This window comes from Pygocentrus nattereri, chromosome 30 (genome assembly GCF_015220715.1).
Source record: "Pygocentrus nattereri isolate fPygNat1 chromosome 30, fPygNat1.pri, whole genome shotgun sequence".
Classification (NCBI taxonomy): Eukaryota; Metazoa; Chordata; class Actinopteri; order Characiformes; family Serrasalmidae; genus Pygocentrus; species Pygocentrus nattereri.
Window position 1 is genome coordinate 3,830,583 of NC_051240.1, and position 18,635 is coordinate 3,849,217.

At 39.6% G+C, this 18,635-nt stretch overlaps 2 protein-coding genes across 2 annotated transcripts in view; one reads left to right on the forward strand and one right to left on the reverse strand.

Annotated features, from left to right (window-relative positions):
- stx8 (syntaxin 8) overlaps positions 1-3,797 on the reverse strand; it is a 68,550-nt gene extending 64,753 nt beyond the window's left edge. Inside the window, exon 1 of the mRNA XM_017721633.2 lies at positions 3,647-3,797. Within this exon, the coding sequence (XP_017577122.1) occupies positions 3,647-3,663 (17 nt within the window). The 5' untranslated portion in view covers positions 3,664-3,797. The remainder of the gene's footprint in view (positions 1-3,646) is intronic.
- Positions 3,798-5,672: 1,875 nt separating this feature from the next.
- Positions 5,673-17,578, forward strand: LOC108441869 (TBC1 domain family member 24-like). The gene is made up of 8 exons (XM_017721619.2): positions 5,673-5,882; positions 6,794-7,200; positions 9,106-10,132; positions 12,621-12,773; positions 13,418-13,481; positions 15,012-15,107; positions 15,877-16,078; positions 16,931-17,578. Exons 2-8 carry the CDS (start codon positions 6,828-6,830, stop codon positions 17,128-17,130), a joined length of 2,115 nt encoding a protein of 704 aa, XP_017577108.1. The 5' UTR covers positions 5,673-5,882; positions 6,794-6,827; the 3' UTR covers positions 17,131-17,578.
- Positions 17,579-18,635: the final 1,057 nt, after the last annotated feature.

Consider the following 18,635-nt stretch of genomic DNA (forward strand, 5'->3'; position numbering starts at 1 on the left):
CTCACATATAAGACCTGGAAGTCATATCAGTCAGACAGGTACGCACCAATATGAAAACTACATTAATTAAATGCAGTAACTGGCACTAAATCTACTGGCTTTATCACTACAGAGAAAGATAGCACTTATTTCTGCAGGGTTATAAATGCAGTGAAATGAATAAACTGCAGATATTTCAGTGCAGTCACCTAAACACCTAAACGCTCCTCCACTCCTGAGTTCAATAAATACATCACCAAACTTTGTTTTTGAAATATCAGCCACAAAAAATGACATTTTAAGTAGTTACTTGCCGAAACCTATATCATTCCAACATGACTGCACTGTTAAAAAAGATGCTTCATCAAGGTTTAGTAAAGGCATAAGTCCTTTATAGGACCATTTCATGCTTAAATGGTTCTCTGCATGGTGAAGTGGTTCTTCAAATTGATGTGGTGTTTTAGAAAATGGTTCTAAATACCATTTCAGGCTTGTAACCGCTTTGTTGTGCTACATAGAACCATTTTTAAAATGTTCCATATAGAACCATATATAACACATTCGACATCAATCAACAGAACAAAGTAAACATTTACATTTACGGCATTTGGCTGACACTCTTATCCAGAGCGACTTACAGTTTGATCATTTTACACAGGTGGGCAAAGGTGGTGTTAGGAGTCTTGCCCAAGGACTCTTATTGGTGTAGTGTAGGGTGTTTAACCAGGCAGGAGACTGAACCCCAGTCTACAGCGTAGAAGGCAGAGGTGTTAACCACTACACTATCCAACCACCTCGTAAAGAACTATACAATGATTCCAAAGGATTGAGCATCCCATTAGTAAGCACCGTAATGGTCACCATGATCATTAATTTTAGCTGAAGATTAATTGTCACATGAGTAACAGGGATTTTTCTTGTTTATTTCATGTATCTATAACGAGGCCAAATAAGCTTATAAGCCATCTTGTTTCCCGGCTATGTGAACCATGTAGCCGACACAGAATCATATGTATTCAGGTACAAATTCTATTATTCATTGAGAGTGAAAACATAAGCATAAACCTCATTCTGCTACCATATTGTTAGAGTGGCGCGTTTTCATTACGTGCCTCAATAAATGCATTAACTGCCTTCTTTTATTTACCTCAACTCAACACACTCAATTCACATTTTATTTGCTGTGGCTTGATATTATTGTAAAATCTAATGTGGAAAACGATAACTATGATTATATCAAATAATTTTAATTAGGCGATTTTGTAATAACAGTGACAGGCCTAGCGCTGTTTAATAAAGCCGGCTATAATATAACAATAAAATGAAAAAGCAGAATATTAATCTAAAGTGCAAGATTTCCGCTGAAATTAACAATTATCTGAACTCTATCGCCTTAAAATCGGTGTCAGTCACAGAATATTCCAATCAGTCAAGCTACGATGCATGTGCTTACTATTAGCACAACCGCTGACACTCAGCCAGACTGACCAAACTACCCTGACCACACAGAATAAAGAGAGAGGACACATGACTACAGACTTTGCTTCACACATGAAGCTGTAGATGCAGAGAGCAGCTTCCGATCACCATAAAGACCATTCACAGCATTTACAGCATTTATTTATGGGAAAGTTTGCCTGTTTTTCATGCATTTAGTTACATATGTTCTATACATTTAACCAAACTGAGAGTTTAGCTGAGAGTCTCAGTTAATACCACAGGACTGAAGTCATGAGGCTGAGATCAGCTGACAGACCTAAACACCTTCAACTCCGTCAGGAGGAACTGATTTACTCATTTAGTGATTTACTGGCCTTTAGAGGATCCAGATGACTAAATAAAGATAAACAGCAGACTAGATGACGGTATATTCCAACATCTGTGTTATATTAAGGTCTGTTTCCCTTCATCATTAATCTGAACTTATCTCAGTGTAATTCTCTATCTGCTTGTTTGCATGGTGCTGTCCATAAACAATGAAGAGAGAGGATAACATGATGATGACAACTTCTGGATTCGGTCAGCAGCTTTCGGAGGACAATAAAAAACATTGTAAACTAAATGCTGTGAATGTTGTAAATGTTCTGTGGCCAAAAAGTGAAGAATATTAACCAATTAGTCACAATTAGTTAGAACCACAGGATTGACGTGTTCAGACTGAGATCAGGTGACTGACTGAAAGCTTTCACTTACACAGCACTTAAATACACTCCTAAAAAGATGGAGCTCTTTAGTAATGACAACGGTCCTACTGTCACGATTGGCTCCTCCCACTCCCCAATGTGCCTTGTGTTTTCTTCCCGTTCGTCCACATGCTTCTTTGTTTTGATACTTCACTGTCCTGCCCCCTTGTTTTCTTACTCCGCCCCTGATTGTTTCCACCCATGTCTTGTGATCCCTTGTATTCCCTTGTGCTATATAAGGCCCGTGTTTGCCCCCTGAACCTGGACTGTCTTGACCCTGATGATGGATTTGCCCGGAATAAATCTTGCTTTTATCCGCACATGCATCCGCCTCCTCATCGCTCCACGTTACACCTACATAGAACCCTGAACACCCAAAGACATGCTTACATGTTTCTCAGAAATGTTTCTTCAGATTGATGGAGAATGTGTGTGTGTGTGTGTGTGTGTGTGTGTGTGTATGTATGTATATATATATATATATATATATATATATATATATATATATATATATATATATATATATATACACTCTACAGAATGTTTTTGAAAATTCCCATTATTAATCAGTTATTAATGTGAAAATTAATAATGAGCTAAAACATCATGGCCATGTCAGCACTACACATTGTGGGCAGTCGTGGGCTGGAGGTTAGGGAACTGACCCTGTGACCAGAAGGTTGCCAGTTCAATCCCCGGGGCTGACAGTCCATGACTGAGGTGCCCTTGAGCAAGACACCTAACCCCCAATTGCTCCCCGTGAATAGGGCTGCCCACCGCTCTGGGTGTGTGTGTCTATTCACTAGTGTATATGTGGTGTTTCTCTTCACGGATGGGTTAAATGCGGAGGTGGGATTAAAAAGCATCACTTAACTTAAACAGGGCTAAATTAATTAAAATTAATTAAAAAAAGATGCCTCTTCAAGGGTTCTGTCCAGAAGGCAGCGGTTCTATTTAGATTCATGAGTTCTACATAGAACAATGTGCCTATATGCAAATAACCCTTGAATCATGCAAATGCCTCATTACAGAACTCGTGCTTCGTAATGTTTTGATGGCATGTGTATGTAAGGGAAGCCACATCTTCCCAGCAGCTCCACTGCCAGTAAGGATACAACATAGGTTCCTAGTCAAATAATAAGACTGCTGAACAGATCTGTCTACAGACAGGGCAGTCTTAACAACTACTGCAGACCACACGCCTGACTACAGAACCCTGAAGGAACCATGGTGTTGCATGAAGTCCATCAGGAGGAGCTGATGGACTGAGAAGATCCAGATGCCTGAATGAAGATAAACACCAGACTAAGAGACGATATAATCCAGCGGTGGCGGCGTGTAGACGAGTTTCCTCCTCACTCCTCGACATTAATCCGAGTTTAATTCTCTCTATTCTCACCAGTCTTTACTCGGCTTGCCCTGCTGCTCATTCCCGAGCTCAGAACTTCTAACGGGAACAGACGGAGGCTAAACGAAACACTTACCAGAGATCCTGCGACATATTTCTCCCGGTTGAATAGGTTTATCCTGTTTACAGAAAAGTTTTATTACAACAACAAAAACCAAAACAAAGCAGCAGCGCGCCGCAGCTTCCTCTTTCACGGCGCCGTCAGTACAGGGCGCTGTGAGGGACACACCGCATGCGTAGATGGAAACGCGAAGTATTTCCGGCCGGTTTGGGATTTTCGCTCCTAAATGACTACAAATATTCGCGTGAACGCAAACACGTTTCTACGGAGCCCCGCTGATGACGTCCTGTATAAATGAAAATGTTGCACGGCGCCTACTTAGTAAGGCGTGGGAACGAGATAATTAAGTCGTGGCCACGCCTTGCTAAAACATGGCCACGATTTAATCGTCTCGTTCCCACGCCTTACTAAGTCGTGGCCGCGCACAGGATGTCATCAGTGGGGCTCTGTACCTTTCTCTACTTTTACCACCTCAGGTCTGAGGCTCTGCCTTAAGTCTGATTCAGTCCCAGATTCAATGTCTTTAACGTCTAACGGATCATTTGGAACAATTCTTTACCACACAGAGAACAAAACGGCGAGATCAGACTGTATGGTGAGTGTCTCTAATAAAGTGGCCAGGTAGTGAAAATGCAAGGTGGGTGTTTCTAATAAAATGGCCAGGTACTGGAAGCACAAGGTAGCTGTTTCTAATAAAGTGGCCATGGAGTGAAAATGCAAGGTGGGTGTTTCTAATAAAGTGGCCAGTTAGTGAAGATTCAAGGCAGGTGTTCTGATTAATTAGCCTGTTAGTGGATGCACAGGGTAGGTGTTTCTAATAAAGTGGCCAGGTATTGGAAGCACAAGGTAGCTGTTTCTAATAAAGTGGCCATGGAGTGCAAGCAAAAGTAAGTGTTTCTAATAAAGTGGCCTATAAGTGGAAGCACAAAGTTTGGGTTTTTAAATTAAGTGGGTGGTGAGTGTAAAACAAAAGAATAATTCTTAATGTAACACAAAGCTTATGCACCTGTAAATAGTCCTAGTAATGTTTGCATTACTGGATGACATCAGCCCCTATTTAAAGCCCAATGTTGTTGGTCTTTTTGTTTCATGACTAAACACACTTGTTTGGGTGAAAACAAATGCGGGATTTCTTGGAAAAAAAAAGGTTTATACCTTTTATACAATCTGAATCGTTCTTCGCATGGATGGAGAATGTGTTGGTTCTACGTAGCTCCAACAACGGTTTCTTAGCGTTAATGATGTCAAGCTTGTAACATTTCGTTTCATTCATTTCCAAGCCGCCAGGGTCGCGGGGGGTGCTGGAGCCTATCCCAGCGGTCATCGGGCAGAAGGCAGGATACACCCTGGACAGGTCACCAGTCCATCACAGGGCAGACACAGACAGTCACTCACACACTCACACCTAGGGGCAATTTAGCATGTCCAATTGGCCTGACTGCATGTCTTTGGGCTGTGGGAGGAAATTGGAGAACCCGGAGGAAACCCACACAGACACAGGGAGAACATGCAAACTGGTCGCAAACTGGGACCTGGTCGCCCGGCCGGGGAATCGAACCCAGGCCTTCCTCGCTGTGAGGCGACATTAGCATTTAGAACGTTTAGAAGAAAAGATCTATATAGAACCATATACTACACACCCTTCATCAATCTGAATAATCATTTCACAATGCAAAGAACCCTTGAGCATGCAGATGGTTCTTTGAGTGTTTGTGGTTCTATACAGAACAACTGTTTTTACATTAGAACCCCTGAAGAACCATTTTTAAAGAGTGCAGTGTTCAGGGTTTAAATTTTGTGCATGATCATGAAAAGTATAACCTACAAGTAACTTGATATGCTTATATGATATAAGGATATTTGTTTCAGTGTATAATGAAACAGTTGGTAGGATTGTACTTAATTAATACTGTAGATATGAAAGTATCTTTCATATTCATATTTTCAGACATATGTCTGTTACAAAGCACTGTATATTCTCTTAGGTGGTGATTTTCCCTGCACAAGTGCAGTAGGCAAGTCACTCTTTGTGTTTCGACCATAAACACAGGTAACAATCTTTGGTGGTTAATAGGAAAGACTGGAATTTTCCAGGAGGCAATACAACCTGTTATGCAAGTCATCTGCATAAATCATCTGACCACTGTAGTTTCATATAGGCGGTGTAAAACTCTGGTTCAAACCAGACACTAGCAGCCCAGGTGATACTTTCTAATGCCTTCAGAGCTCTTCAGAACTTTTCTTCGCTCTTGTAAGTTTTTTAAAACAAAGTCTTCTAATTTTTTCTGAACTCTTTATAACTCTTCTAAAGTCTTTTTAACCTTCTGAAAATGTTCAACATCTTTTAAACACTTCAGAACCTTTCTAAATTCTTCAGATCTCTACTAAAGTTTCTACTCTCTTCTGAACTCTTCTAAATTATTCTGTAGTCTTTAGTACTCTTTCTAAAGTCTTCAGAACTCTTTACAACTCTTCTAAACTCATTTGAACTTTGTAAATGTCTTCTAATGTTTTCTGAGCTCCTCACAATTCTAAACTTTTCTGAATTCTACACTCTTCAGTACTCTTCTAAAGTCTTCTGAACTTTTTCAAATCTTCCAAACTCTTCAGATTTCTTCTAAACGCTTGATAAACTTTCTTCTAAAGCTTTAATCTCTTCTAAAGAGATTCAAACTCTTCTACACTCTTCAGTACTTTTCTAAAGTCTTCTGAACTCTTTACAACTCTTCTAATGTCTTCTAAACTCATTAGATTTTTGTAAAAGTCTTCTAAACCTTCCAAACCTTTTTTAAGATCTTCAGAACTCTTCTAAATGCTTCTAAAGTCTTCAGAGCTCTTCTAAATTCTTCAGATCTCATCTAAAGTTTTCTAATGTATTCTGAACTCTTATACATTCTTCTGCACTCTTCTGTACTCTTTCTAACTCTTCCAAAGTTTTCTTTAGTCTTCTAAACTCTTTAGAACTTTGTAAAAGGCTGCTAAACTCTTTTAAGCTTCTCAAAGTTCTTCGAAACCTTTCTGAATTCTTCTACACTGTTCAGTACTCTTCTAAAGTCTTCTGAAATTTTTTCAAGTGTTCTGAACTCTTAAGAATTCTTCTAAACTCTCGATAAACTTTCTTCTAAAGCTTAATCTCTTCTAATTTCTTTGGATATTTTCTAGATTCTTTTAAACTCTAGGTGGGCGAACCACAGCCATGCTTCAGGTTTCTCCAAGTGCTGAGTTCGCCTGTTTTGGTCCAAGGGATTTAGAGAGAGTGACCACTGAAGATGCAGATGCCCCTTCACTTGCCAGCTGTGGAAGGCTTCGCTCCTGTTCACTTTATGCTCCCGAGGATTCAGGAGTGATCAACACAGACAGAAACTTCAGAAGACCACGGTCCAGATCCTTCTACACGTTAGAGCCTGATGACACCGGTGAGGACAAGGCCAGCAGGTCCAGTGCTGATAGGCAAGGCTTGTTTCAGGCGGACACTGGGAAGAAAGATGACGGACAAATCATCCACCCCAAACTGCCACCAAAAAGATCCACAGCAACCAAACACAAACATCTCAAAAAAGACCATGCAGGTGAGAACTTGTGCTTTCAGTGCTTCCCTGTTGAAGCCTAAGTGACTTATATTTAGTAAATATGCAATGCAATGCTATAAGCAACACTACTTTTTTAGGTGGTATATTATTCTTCTTTTTGGTACATATATTTTTTGTCCACTAAATTGACACCATTCCAACTGCAGAAAGTTTGGTCAGATGAGGAATGTTGAGCTTGTCTACGGCATTTTAGTCCAACATGCAGTTTTCATACAATCAAATTATTCCATTGGAAAAATTAATTATTTTTCCAATGGAATGAATTAGGTACAAAAGTTTATGCATCCATTAACAACATCCTGGGGACCCTTAGAAACCACCTGGGATATGATGGCAACCTAGCAACACCCTACCAACCACTTCGGATATCACAGCAACCACTGATCAGCACCGTTATATAGTAACTACCTAAATTAACATAGTAACTGTATGATAACACCATAGCAACTGACTAGCAATGCCCTAGCAACCACCTGTGATATGATAGCAACCAATTATCAACACCTTTGCAACCACCTAAAATATCATAGTAACTGTTTGGCAACAGCATAGCAACCATCTGGGATACCATAGGAACCAATTATCAGCACGTTTGTAACCATGTAAAGCACCATAGTAATTGTTTGGCAACACCATATCAACCACCTAGCATCTCCTTAGCAACCACCTAAAACACCATAGTAATTATTTGGCAGCACCCTAGCAAGCATCTAGCAATTGCTTAAACTGCACAATCACTTTTCTATTTTTTTTTTCTGGCATATGTATGTATGGGGGGGGGGGTAGTTATAAAAACTGTAAAAACAATTGTAAAATTTTTCTAAAGAAAATGCAGTGCGCGGATTAAGCAATTTAACAATGGTTGCTAGGGTGCTGCTAGGTAGTTGCTAAGATATCCCAGGTGGTTGCTATTGTGTTGCTATGAGGTTACCATGGTATCTCAAGTGGTTGATGAGGTGTTGCTAGATGGTTGCTATGGTAACTGAGGTGGTTGCTAGGGTAGTTGTTGGTGATGGATATGATATCACACATGATCAGTAGGGTGTTGCTAATGGACATCGTGATATAAGCTGATTGCACAAACTTTTGCTTCCTTCCTTTTGATTCATTCCAAAGGGAAAAATATTTTTATAAAACATGTACATATGAACCAACATTCAGGAGTTGGAAACTGTGGGATGAGTTTGCAGAAGATCCAGCAGAATAATAAGAGAAAGTGCATTTCCTGAAGAAATAGTGACTGTGCAGCTTAAGCAATTCCCAGGTAGTTGCTAGGGTGTTCCTTAATAGTTACTGTGGTATTTTAGGTGGTTGCACAAGTGTTGATTAGTGGTTGCTATAGCATCCAAGTTAGTGCTAGGTGGTTGCTATAGTATTAAAAATATGAAGAATGTTGATATGAAGAATGTTGCAGTTGCTGTGTTTGTGAAGAGGCGTGAACTGTTTTTCTTTTACAGCAAGAGGTTCTCACCCTTCCCCTTTCATCCCTCATTGCTCACTAGCTGTTTGACAACATGTCACACGAAGAATGACAACAGATTCCTAGTTCATAAGATAACAGAATTATAGAGAAACAATCTTTTAATCTTTTGATTATAATAATAAAAATATCCAAGCTGATTTCACTGCCCATGGAATGGCCACTAGGGGGCACTGCAGAGTTAAACAGTTAAAAAGATTAGGAACCTTTGGTATATGTGGCAGATATTGAGACTATGTGGCTGTGTATTTGTACTTTTATTGTATTTATGTGCATACTAGTAGTATTCTGTATTGTCCATCTACATAAGCACCAATTTCACCAAGACACATTATGGCAATGTTCAAAGCTGTAACTAAATTATTAGTAGTACAGTTCATTTAGCAGGGTTGTTCCTGTCCTAGGGTGCAAAGGCAGTCTGAAGAGTGTTCCAATGCTGACCATCTCAGAGCCGGACAGCTGGGAGATCAGCTCTTCCTCTGGGATGAAGTATGGCCAGTATGTGGACTGGGAGAAGATTGACCCCGAGTCTGCCATCCGTTACCAGGAAATCATCTCCAGTGACCATGCCAAACTGAAAGAGTTGGGTCGCTCTGGATTCTGGACCATGCCGCATACACTTCGGGCCAAAGCCTACCACCACATCATCCACTGCATTGAACATCGGGCCAGCACGATGGACACGGATACCTACCGGGACCTTTCTGGACAACTGTTTGAAGAACAGAGGACGAGCACACATCCTTTCCCAAAATTCATGGAAAATGGGGAGATTCCACGCTACTGTCTGAACAAAGCGGGTCTGAACTCGGTAAAGAAGATCCTGCTTTGCATTAGCCAGAACTTCCCTGAGATTACTTTTTGCCCAATTTTGCCAGCTCTGGTGTCCCTCTTGCTTCACTACAGCGAAGATGAGGCCCAGTGCTTCCACAGCATCTGTTCTCTGTTGTTCTACACAGACCCAGAAAAGCGCTACATCGACCAGACCTTCCTCACCACCCATGCTTCCTGCATGACGTTCGGGGACCTGGCCAACAAATACTGCAGAGGCATCCGCAAGCTAATCGCCAGCTCCCACCAGAGCCTTTTTGAGTTCTACTCCGACTGGATCATGTGGATCTTCGCCGATCTGCCCTTCAGCTATGCTATCAGAGTGCTAGACGTCTACCTGATTGAGGGATACAAAGTCCTGTACCGGGTTGCACTGGCACTCCTCTGCCTCTACAAGGTCTCTGTGAGCTCCCGGTTGGCCCATGTGGACGACTTCAGGCAGGACATGAAAAGGTTTGTGCAAAATGTGTCTCGGCATAGCAGCATCGAGGCCCTTCTTCAGAGAGCCTTCAGCATCCAGCTGCCCACTCGTAGGGAGCTCAACTTCCTCTACAATGCCAACAAGCAGGCACTGATTCAAAGAGGGATCCAGAATCAGAGGTGAGGAACCTTATCCAACTTGGTTTGCAGTCACTGTACAGTTTATTATCATGCTTCTAAAACTGGTGGATCAAGTTAGGTTTAGATACACTCTTTTTAAAAAATGGTTCTTCAAGGGTTCTTTAGCAACAACAATGGTTCTATATAGAACCATGAACACTCAAAGGATTATTTGCATGCTTAAATGGTTCTTTGCATGGTGAAATGGTTCTTCAGATTGATGAAGAATGTGTTGTACATGGTTAGAATCTTTCAGAAATGGTTCTATGTAGCACCTAAAAGGTTCTTCTACTGTTAATGTCAAGCTTATATACAATAACAACACTCTTAAACAACATAGTTCTTCAAGGGTTCTTTAGTAAAGACAATGGCTCTGGTTCTGCAGACTGACAGAGAATGTGTTGTATATGGTTGTATATAGAGCCTTAATGAAAAAGGTTCTATATAGCACCAAAAAGGGTTCCACAATAGTTATGACGTCAAGCTTGTGTCAGTAGAAGAACCCTTATGGTGTCCTATAAAACCATAGACACACATTCTGCATCAATCTGAAGAAACATTTCCCCATTAAAATGGTTCTTTGATTGTTCATGGTTCAATAAAGAACCATTTTCTTGAAGAACTGTCTCTTCTTTCCCTCTTTCTCGATCTTCAAGTGTGTAGAAGAACCTTTTTGGTGCTTTATAGACCATTTTCACAAAGGTTCTAAATAGAAACATTGCCTTTACCAAAGAACCCTTGAAGAACCATCTTTTTATAGAGTGTACCACATTGGAAGACACAACAACACCATCATCAGTCGTTACGAAACAGTGTTGATCATTATCCAGACTCATTGGCACAGTTAAGTGGTAGCTCTTTCTACAGCAGATGATGTAGCCACATTACTGAACGTTGGAAGACAGTAGCCAGGTTTCCTCTCAGCTGTCTAGTTAAATTGAAATGAATAACTAAAGTGTTGCAAGGCAAAAAACATGTTAAATAATGCCGAGTTTCTATAAACTCTCCACAAGAGAATAAAACCCTCTATGTCACACTCGTAAAACCCTTCTGAGAAATCTGGAGCATGCTTAAAGTCTTGAATGTTCTCACTGCTTTGTTTCATTTTATGGCTGTTTTCACACCGTAAGAGCACAGAGACACAGCATCCTGCCAAATATAATGATTCAAGATCTGCAGGCACCTTCTGTCTGCTTACCGTCTAGTATTGCCATTGTTTTTTCCTTTGATAAGGTGATGTTTTAAATGTATTTTTCCACTTACTTGTGGTTTTATGTGCCAAAAACACAGTTTATTTGTACATGACCAATTTTCAGCCTTTACAGTTAAACAGGCTGCTTTTGTCACTATCTTTAAGACTCATACATGCAAGTAAGCTCTGAGTTCTGATTGGCTGTGTATTGTGTCTCTGTCAAAAAAACAGCCTGGGCTGAAACACTCCTCATATATTGTATAAAAATGCCTTTATAAACAGGCCAACAGAAATGGAATAAAATATCTCTATACTGACTTCCATTCAAAGTTAATGTTATTTGACAGGAGGTTTTCGAGATGTGAGGTTTCAGTCTGACAGTGATTAATCTAATACTGTGTAAATCTAATACTGTTTGTGACATCACAAAAACAGCTTATTCAAATCAGGCTGTTTTGCAGCTTAGGATTCATGTATGGACTCTGTGTTCTGGGGAGCGAATGGGATATATTATACTATGGCAAACCCTTTTCAAAAAAGTGGAATATTTACCTTTTTTCATGAAGTGGGAATTTCTGTATTGCTAAACTGCTTTGTGTCATGTTTTGTTTTGTGGCTACTACATTTGCAGCATTTTATCAGCAAATATATTTCCATTAGAATTTGTCACATCGGCAAAAGCACGTTCACCTCATGTGGAGCATTCAAACTCTTATTCAACGTTTGCGGTTCAGTATTTGCCGGTTCCATCAGGTCTTTTTTTATTCAAAGTGAATATGCACATAAAATATATATTCATACATAAAACAATATTTATAATATACTGTATGTATTCAATATGTCAAAATGTGCATAAAAATATATTCAAAATGAAACATTTGGCATGGAAAAAATGTTCATTAAATATTTATTCAATGTGTCAAAATAAAAATGTGATATGCCAATTAAATAAAAATATAATTTAAAAAATCATCAGTATGTCAACATGTACATAAAAATATACATACCCAAATATTTTCATGAAAAATGACATATTCAATGTATAATTATTTATAAAATATTCATTCAGTAAGTCAAATTGTGCATAAAATGTATGTGCCAAAAATCATAAATAGAATTTTGACACATTAAATAATAAAATATTTATAAAATATTTATTTCATACATCAAAATGTGCATAAAAACATATATGCAAAAAAATATATTCACCAAAAAAAAACTGATATATTGAATAAATAAAACTATTTTTCAAACATTTATTCAATATGTCAAACTATGCATTTGTTTTTTTGGCAGCTCGTACCAGAGTGTGGAGCTGGGGGGGTTCTGCTCCAGCGTTGTGTCCGAGACGGAGATGCGGGTGGTTTGGGCCTGGATCCCAGAGCGCTTTGCTCTCTTCAGCCCCGCACGACTCTTCAGCACCACTGACCACAGCAGGAGTCTGACCTCGTACGAGCTCTTACTCCAACATTCATATTTACCCTGTTCACCCAGAGCAGCTCAAAGTCAGCAGATGAAAAATAGAGAAATTCCTCCAAAGCTCAGTGTGTGAGATGTAAACAGAGGGATTCAGAGTGGTTTGATGTGAAGTGGCTCAGATTACTTTACAGTGGTGGGTATAGGCACCAGGGGTCGCCATGACTACAACACAAATACAGACATTTTATTTACTATCCAAAACCAGCAGTGAACCACTAGCGAACGTGTCTTCTGAGTTTCTAAAAAAGTGGAAAATCTGAAAAAATGTTTTCTTTGGGGACTATTTTACATCAGCATGTATCCCTTCACCATGAATGGACTTTAAAATCTTTTCAAAACTATCATAAAACAGTGTCTCGGGCATCAGGCAGTGAATTCATAACCATTTTGTGTAATAACTTTCTGTGAGAGGTGGACGTCTGGTTCCTATCACCACCACCACTGTGAACAATTCTGACTCATTAAGTTTCTCTAGAACAGCATTTCACACCAAACCACTCTAAACGACTCTGTTCACATCTTAACTGTTTAGCAATGCAGGAATTTTGAAATATCGGTTCCGCTGTAAGAGTGCCGAAGAAGCCTGCCTCGCTCAGTGTGTGTTTTGTCTACAGGTTTTATTCTCGGGTGGAGGGTCATGAGCCGACAGTGCTGCTGCTGAAAACAGTGGATGAGGAGGCAAGCATCACTTTCGCTTTGTACTGATTACAAATGAGAGGTTCTGTGAATCAGGGAAGTCCAACATTTTGTCTCTGTTCCAGCTTCTAGCTCACCTAAGCCAGGTATGGCCCTTGATTTTTTGACTCTGGAATGTTGGAAGCAGAAATAGAACAGATATCTTGATATTCCCCAAGATCTGCATTAGGAATCGTTGTTATTAAAGGGCCTATATGTTACATTTTTCTTGCATTTTCTTTTTTCCCCCTTATAGGTCCACATTTGTGTAGTTTTAAATCCCAAAAAACAAACAGAATCCGTTTCATTTTCCAACCTTTCTTCATCTCTTATAATTAAACAGGTTGTTTTGGTTACTTTAAGACTGAGATATATGTAAATGAGCTCTGTTCTGATTGGCCATGCCTCATTCGAAAAGCAGTCTGGACTCCACTCCACATAAGCACTGTGTGAGTGGGCTGGGCAAAACTGCTGATAACTGAGTAGGCAGATATATGTAAGTGTTTTGTTGTGACATCACAAAGCACTACGTTCAAAACGGGCTGTTTTTGAAGCTTAGTTTCCATAAACGGCCTGAAGGAACCAGAGTAATAAGTATGTTTTGAAACATTAGCGATGTTTATGTTCTACACCCTTAAAAATGGTTCTTCAGTTGTTCTTTAATAGAGAAAATGGTTCTATATAGAATGATGAGCACTCAAAATACCATTTTCATGCTTAAATGCTTCTCTGGGTCGCGAAATGGTTCTTCAGATTGATGGAGAATGTGTTGGATTTAGTTCTACAGAGCACCAAAAAGAGTTGCGCTTGTTACGAGCTCGACATCGTCACATCAGCAGAACCCTTTTGGGGCTACACAGAACCAACACATTCTCCATTTCACCATGCAGAGAACCATTTTATCATCCAAAGGGTTCTTTGAGTGTTCATGGTACTAAACTGAACCATTCTCTTTACTGAAGAACCCTTGAAGAATCACCTTTTTAGGAGTGGACATCAAAGAGTGAGACAGTCTTGCAGTCTTAAATCTTCCAGAAGGTTCTCTTTGCATGATAAAAAGGTTCTCTTTTCTTCAGATTGATGGAGAATGTGCTGTAAATGATTCTATATAGCACCAAAAGGGGTTCTTAGCTCAACATAATTAACAATGGAAGAACCCATTTTTGATGCTATATAAACCCCTTTTCAAAAAACCCCGCAGCACATTCTCATCCAGTCAATCAGAAGAATGATTTCACCATGCAAAGAACACTTTAAGCATGCAGAGAGTCTTATAGTGTTACATAGAACCATCGTCTTTGCTAAACAACCCTTGAAGAACCATCATTTTAAGAGTGTAGTTGGCTAGTCTGTGTTTGATCCTCACGGTCCCCAGCCTGTATTCAGATTTGCCTCCGTCTCATCATTGCAGTCTTTCTCACCGAGCTCCTCTCAGGAGACGCTGTAGGTGGACGACAGGTGAATGAAAGACAAAGCCTCAAGTCTAAGATGAGACTTTGAATGTGAAATCTGTGACTATGATCTCTGTTTAAGGTCTGTGGAGCTTTCTTATCTTCAGACTGGACTCTGAGGGACCACGATGGAGAGAAGCTCCAGTTCTTCGGCACTGAGGAGTGCTTCGTTTTCACCGTACGTAATAAAACCTCCAGCTTGACATCGACTGCATAATGGTGGTTGGGATAGTGTAGTGGGTAACACCTCTGCCTTCTATGCTGTAGACTGGGGTTCAATCCCCACCTGGACAAGCTCCCTACACTAAACCAATAAGAGTCCTTGGGCAAGACTCCTAACACCACCTTTGCCCACCTGTGTAAAATGATCAAATTATAAGTCGCTCTGGATGAGAGCGTCAGCCAAATGCCATAAATGTAAATGTAATAAAAAGAGGAGAATATTCCTGTACAACTACTTTACCATACATCTACACTAGTGCTCTAAAGTTTTGGGTCACCAAACTTTTTTTCATAAAGATGTGTGAATAAAATGATTCTACGATAAAACTACTTTCTTACAAGGTTCAGTCAGTTTGTATGAAGCTGTAAAAATGAAGGTGCTTTGGAAAATAAATGAGCTGTAAATGATTTGATGATAATGGATAAATCTGTACAGCCTTGAGAATGAACTAATAAACAAACTGACTCCCTCAGGCACTCATATTGGAAAACCCATAGCCAAATCTCACTAAATACAGATACTGAGTGGATTTGACAGCAAATTACAATAAACAGAAAAATACACAGAAATGCATTTTATATATAAGATTTGAGATTTCATGCAGATTTCATGGCTTTATTCAATCATTAAAGAATCGTAATCAAATGGAATTTCACAGCTAGATATTTCAATCTATTGAATAGTGAATCAATCTTACGTCATATTTATTTCTATAATATTTCAGCTGAGGCCGGGGATGGAGCGCTATCAGAGAACCGTGCTTCATATCTCTGGGATGGCAGGAACCTCACCTTCATCCTCCTGCAGCTCCTCCCACCCTGCTGGGTCCAATTGGGATCCAAAGTACCTGTCCGTCCCATTCTCACCTGAGCCTCACCTGCCCAAAGCCAGGTTCATGGCTGGAGGTGATGAGATGCTTTTTATCGGTGAGCTGGTTCATTCAGATGTTTCTAAGTCAAATAGAGTTTTAAGTGAAATAACGATGATTTCATAAAACATCTAAAATATCTTTTAGTGTCTAGTTATTATTGAATAAAACAACAGCCATTGGCTCTTTTCACAAGAAATGAAAGGGTGTAAACACTGGGTAAAACAAGTTCTGCTGCTCTCTCTCTCTCTCTCTCTCTCTCTCTCTCTCTCTCTCTCTCTGTCTCTCTCTCTCTCTCTGTCTCTCTCTCTCTCTCTCTCTCTCTCTCTGTCTCTCTCTCTCTCTCTCTCTCTCTCTCTCTGTGTCTCTCTCTGTCTCTCTCTCTCTCTGTCTCTCTCTCTCTCTCTCTGTCTCTCTCTCTCTCTCTCTCTCTCTCTGTCTCTCTCTCTCTCTCTCTCTCTCTCTCTCTGTCTCTCTCTCTCTCTCTGTCTCTCTCTCTGTCTCTCTCTCTGTCTCTCTCTGTCTCTCTCTCTCTCTCTCTCTCTCTCTCTCTGTCTCACTCTCTCTCTCTCTGTCTCTCTCTCTGTCTCTCTCTGTCTCTCTCTCTCTCTCTCTGTCTCACTCTCTCTCTCTCTCTCTGTCTCACTCTCTCTCTCTCTCTCTCTGTCTCTCTCTGTCTCTCTCTCTCTCTGTCTCTCTCTCTCTCTCTCTCTCTCTCTGTCTCTCTCTCTGTCTCTCTCTGTCTCTCTCTCTCTCTCTCTCTCTGTCTCTCTCTCTGTCTCTCTCTGTCTCTCTCTCTCTCTCTCTCTCTCTCTCTCTGTCTCACTCTCTCTCTCTCTCTCTCTCTCTCTCTCTGTCTCTCTCTCTCTCTCTGTCTCTCTCGCTCTCTCTCTCTCTCTCTCTCTTTCAGGTGGTGATGGGGGTCATGCTCTCTCTCTGTTTGCTGACCTCTCTGTCGGTCAGTCTGAAGGCTGCGCTACGTTTGAGAGTCCAGTGTTGTGTCGGGGCAAATTCAGGATCCAGAGTCTGGAAGTTTGGGGCATCCAGCATACGCTGGCCCTCCCACACACCCCACCACACGTCCCTTCCCACACACCACCGCGGGCCTAGAGCCAAAACCCACAGAGGTGAACAAGGCCGAACGCACAGCTGACGTCATTTTATAGCCCTTTTATTGTGACTTTAATTTATTCTGAACACGTTCTATGACGTCTGAAGGTCAATGTATAACTACATAAACAGTCTGATTGGTATTTCTGTCACTTATTACTGCACAGAGGAATGAAAATTGTTAGTTCGCCTTATTTCCGTTCCAGACGCTTCTGTTTCTTTATCACAAAAAACAGACTGAAAAGGTTTAAAGCATTTTCCTTCACTCACTCAGCCCCTCATTTCACATTAAACGCAGTCAAAAAGGATATCCAATAACACAACTAGCTTAAAATGAATGTTGCTGGTGTTTGTTTGTGTGCTTTCCAAAGGTGTCCAGTGTCATTTTGAGCACCTGTTTTTATACACTTTGTATTTCATAAACAATAAATGAAGAAAAAAACTAACACTCACTTTGTTGTTCTTCTCTCTCAGTATCTACAATAGCAGCGAAAGGTTTGGATTCCCTGTTCAAAAGTGTGGAATCAAAGTTTTCAACAATGTGAAAAACAAGTATTTTATACATAAATGTATAAAATGGTTCGTCACAGTTTTTCAGACAATCAGTATAAATAATAATACACAATAATAATGTGTAAATAATGAATGTGTCCAGTAATGAACACAGCTGTAGATGTTTCTATTAATGACTGAGAAAGCTGTAGAACATTAAGAATGAAAATTATACTAAAATTCCTATGCAGACTTCAACACATTTTAATAGTGTATATCTAAAACATCTATCTATCTAAAACAAAAACATCAATACCATAGACACAGCATCTTATTTCCCATTTTATTCAGCTGTCTTCTGTAGAATTCTTCTGTTCAATTCAATTCTACGTAACACCAATGATGTTCAAATTGATGTGATGTATATTTAACCAAGTGAAAAAGTTAAACCATATATTTTTCTCCATAAACTTCATCTTAAGCTCAACTAATATCAATTTAATCAACATTTAGTGTCAAGTTGTTCACCCCTTACAGGTCATTGTTTATTAAAATGATTCACTCATTTCTCATGAAAAAAATCGAACTTTTTTGTACACTGGCAAAAACTAGAGGTGTTTTGTTTATTCATATTTAGATTTCTTTAATATTTTTTGACATTTCTTTTTCTGCCATTATGTTGATGATTGCCAACAAAACACCTCTTCTGCAGCTAAAAACGGACCCATTCAATTTAAATCACACTAAATGAGCCATAGGGGGGAAAAATCATGCTCCAAAAATGATCAAAAAATATTTTCCGGTATTTTTAAACTTTTAAATGGGTTGGTTTGATCATATCATAACATCATAACATATCGAAAAGGTTAAACGCCTGGGAAAAAAATGTGAATTTTTTTTTTTTCATTGTATAAATTATTATATTATATTAAAAAAAGGACTATTAATATGGCAGTTGAGCGATGGTGTTATCATAGTTATGTCGTTTTTGCAGATTATATGTCTTTTAATTT

Coding starts and splice junctions, on each gene's coding strand:
- LOC108441869 (XM_017721619.2), top strand. CDS start 6,828: ATGCTTCAGGTTTCTCCAAGTGCTGAGTTCGCCTGTTTTGGTCCAAGG. Junction 10,133..12,620: donor AGAGGGATCCAGAATCAGAG/GTGAGGAACCTT, acceptor TTTTTTTGGCAG/CTCGTACCAGAGTGTGGAGC. Junction 13,482..15,011: donor TGAAAACAGTGGATGAGGAG/GCAAGCATCACT, acceptor TCTCTGTTTAAG/GTCTGTGGAGCTTTCTTATC.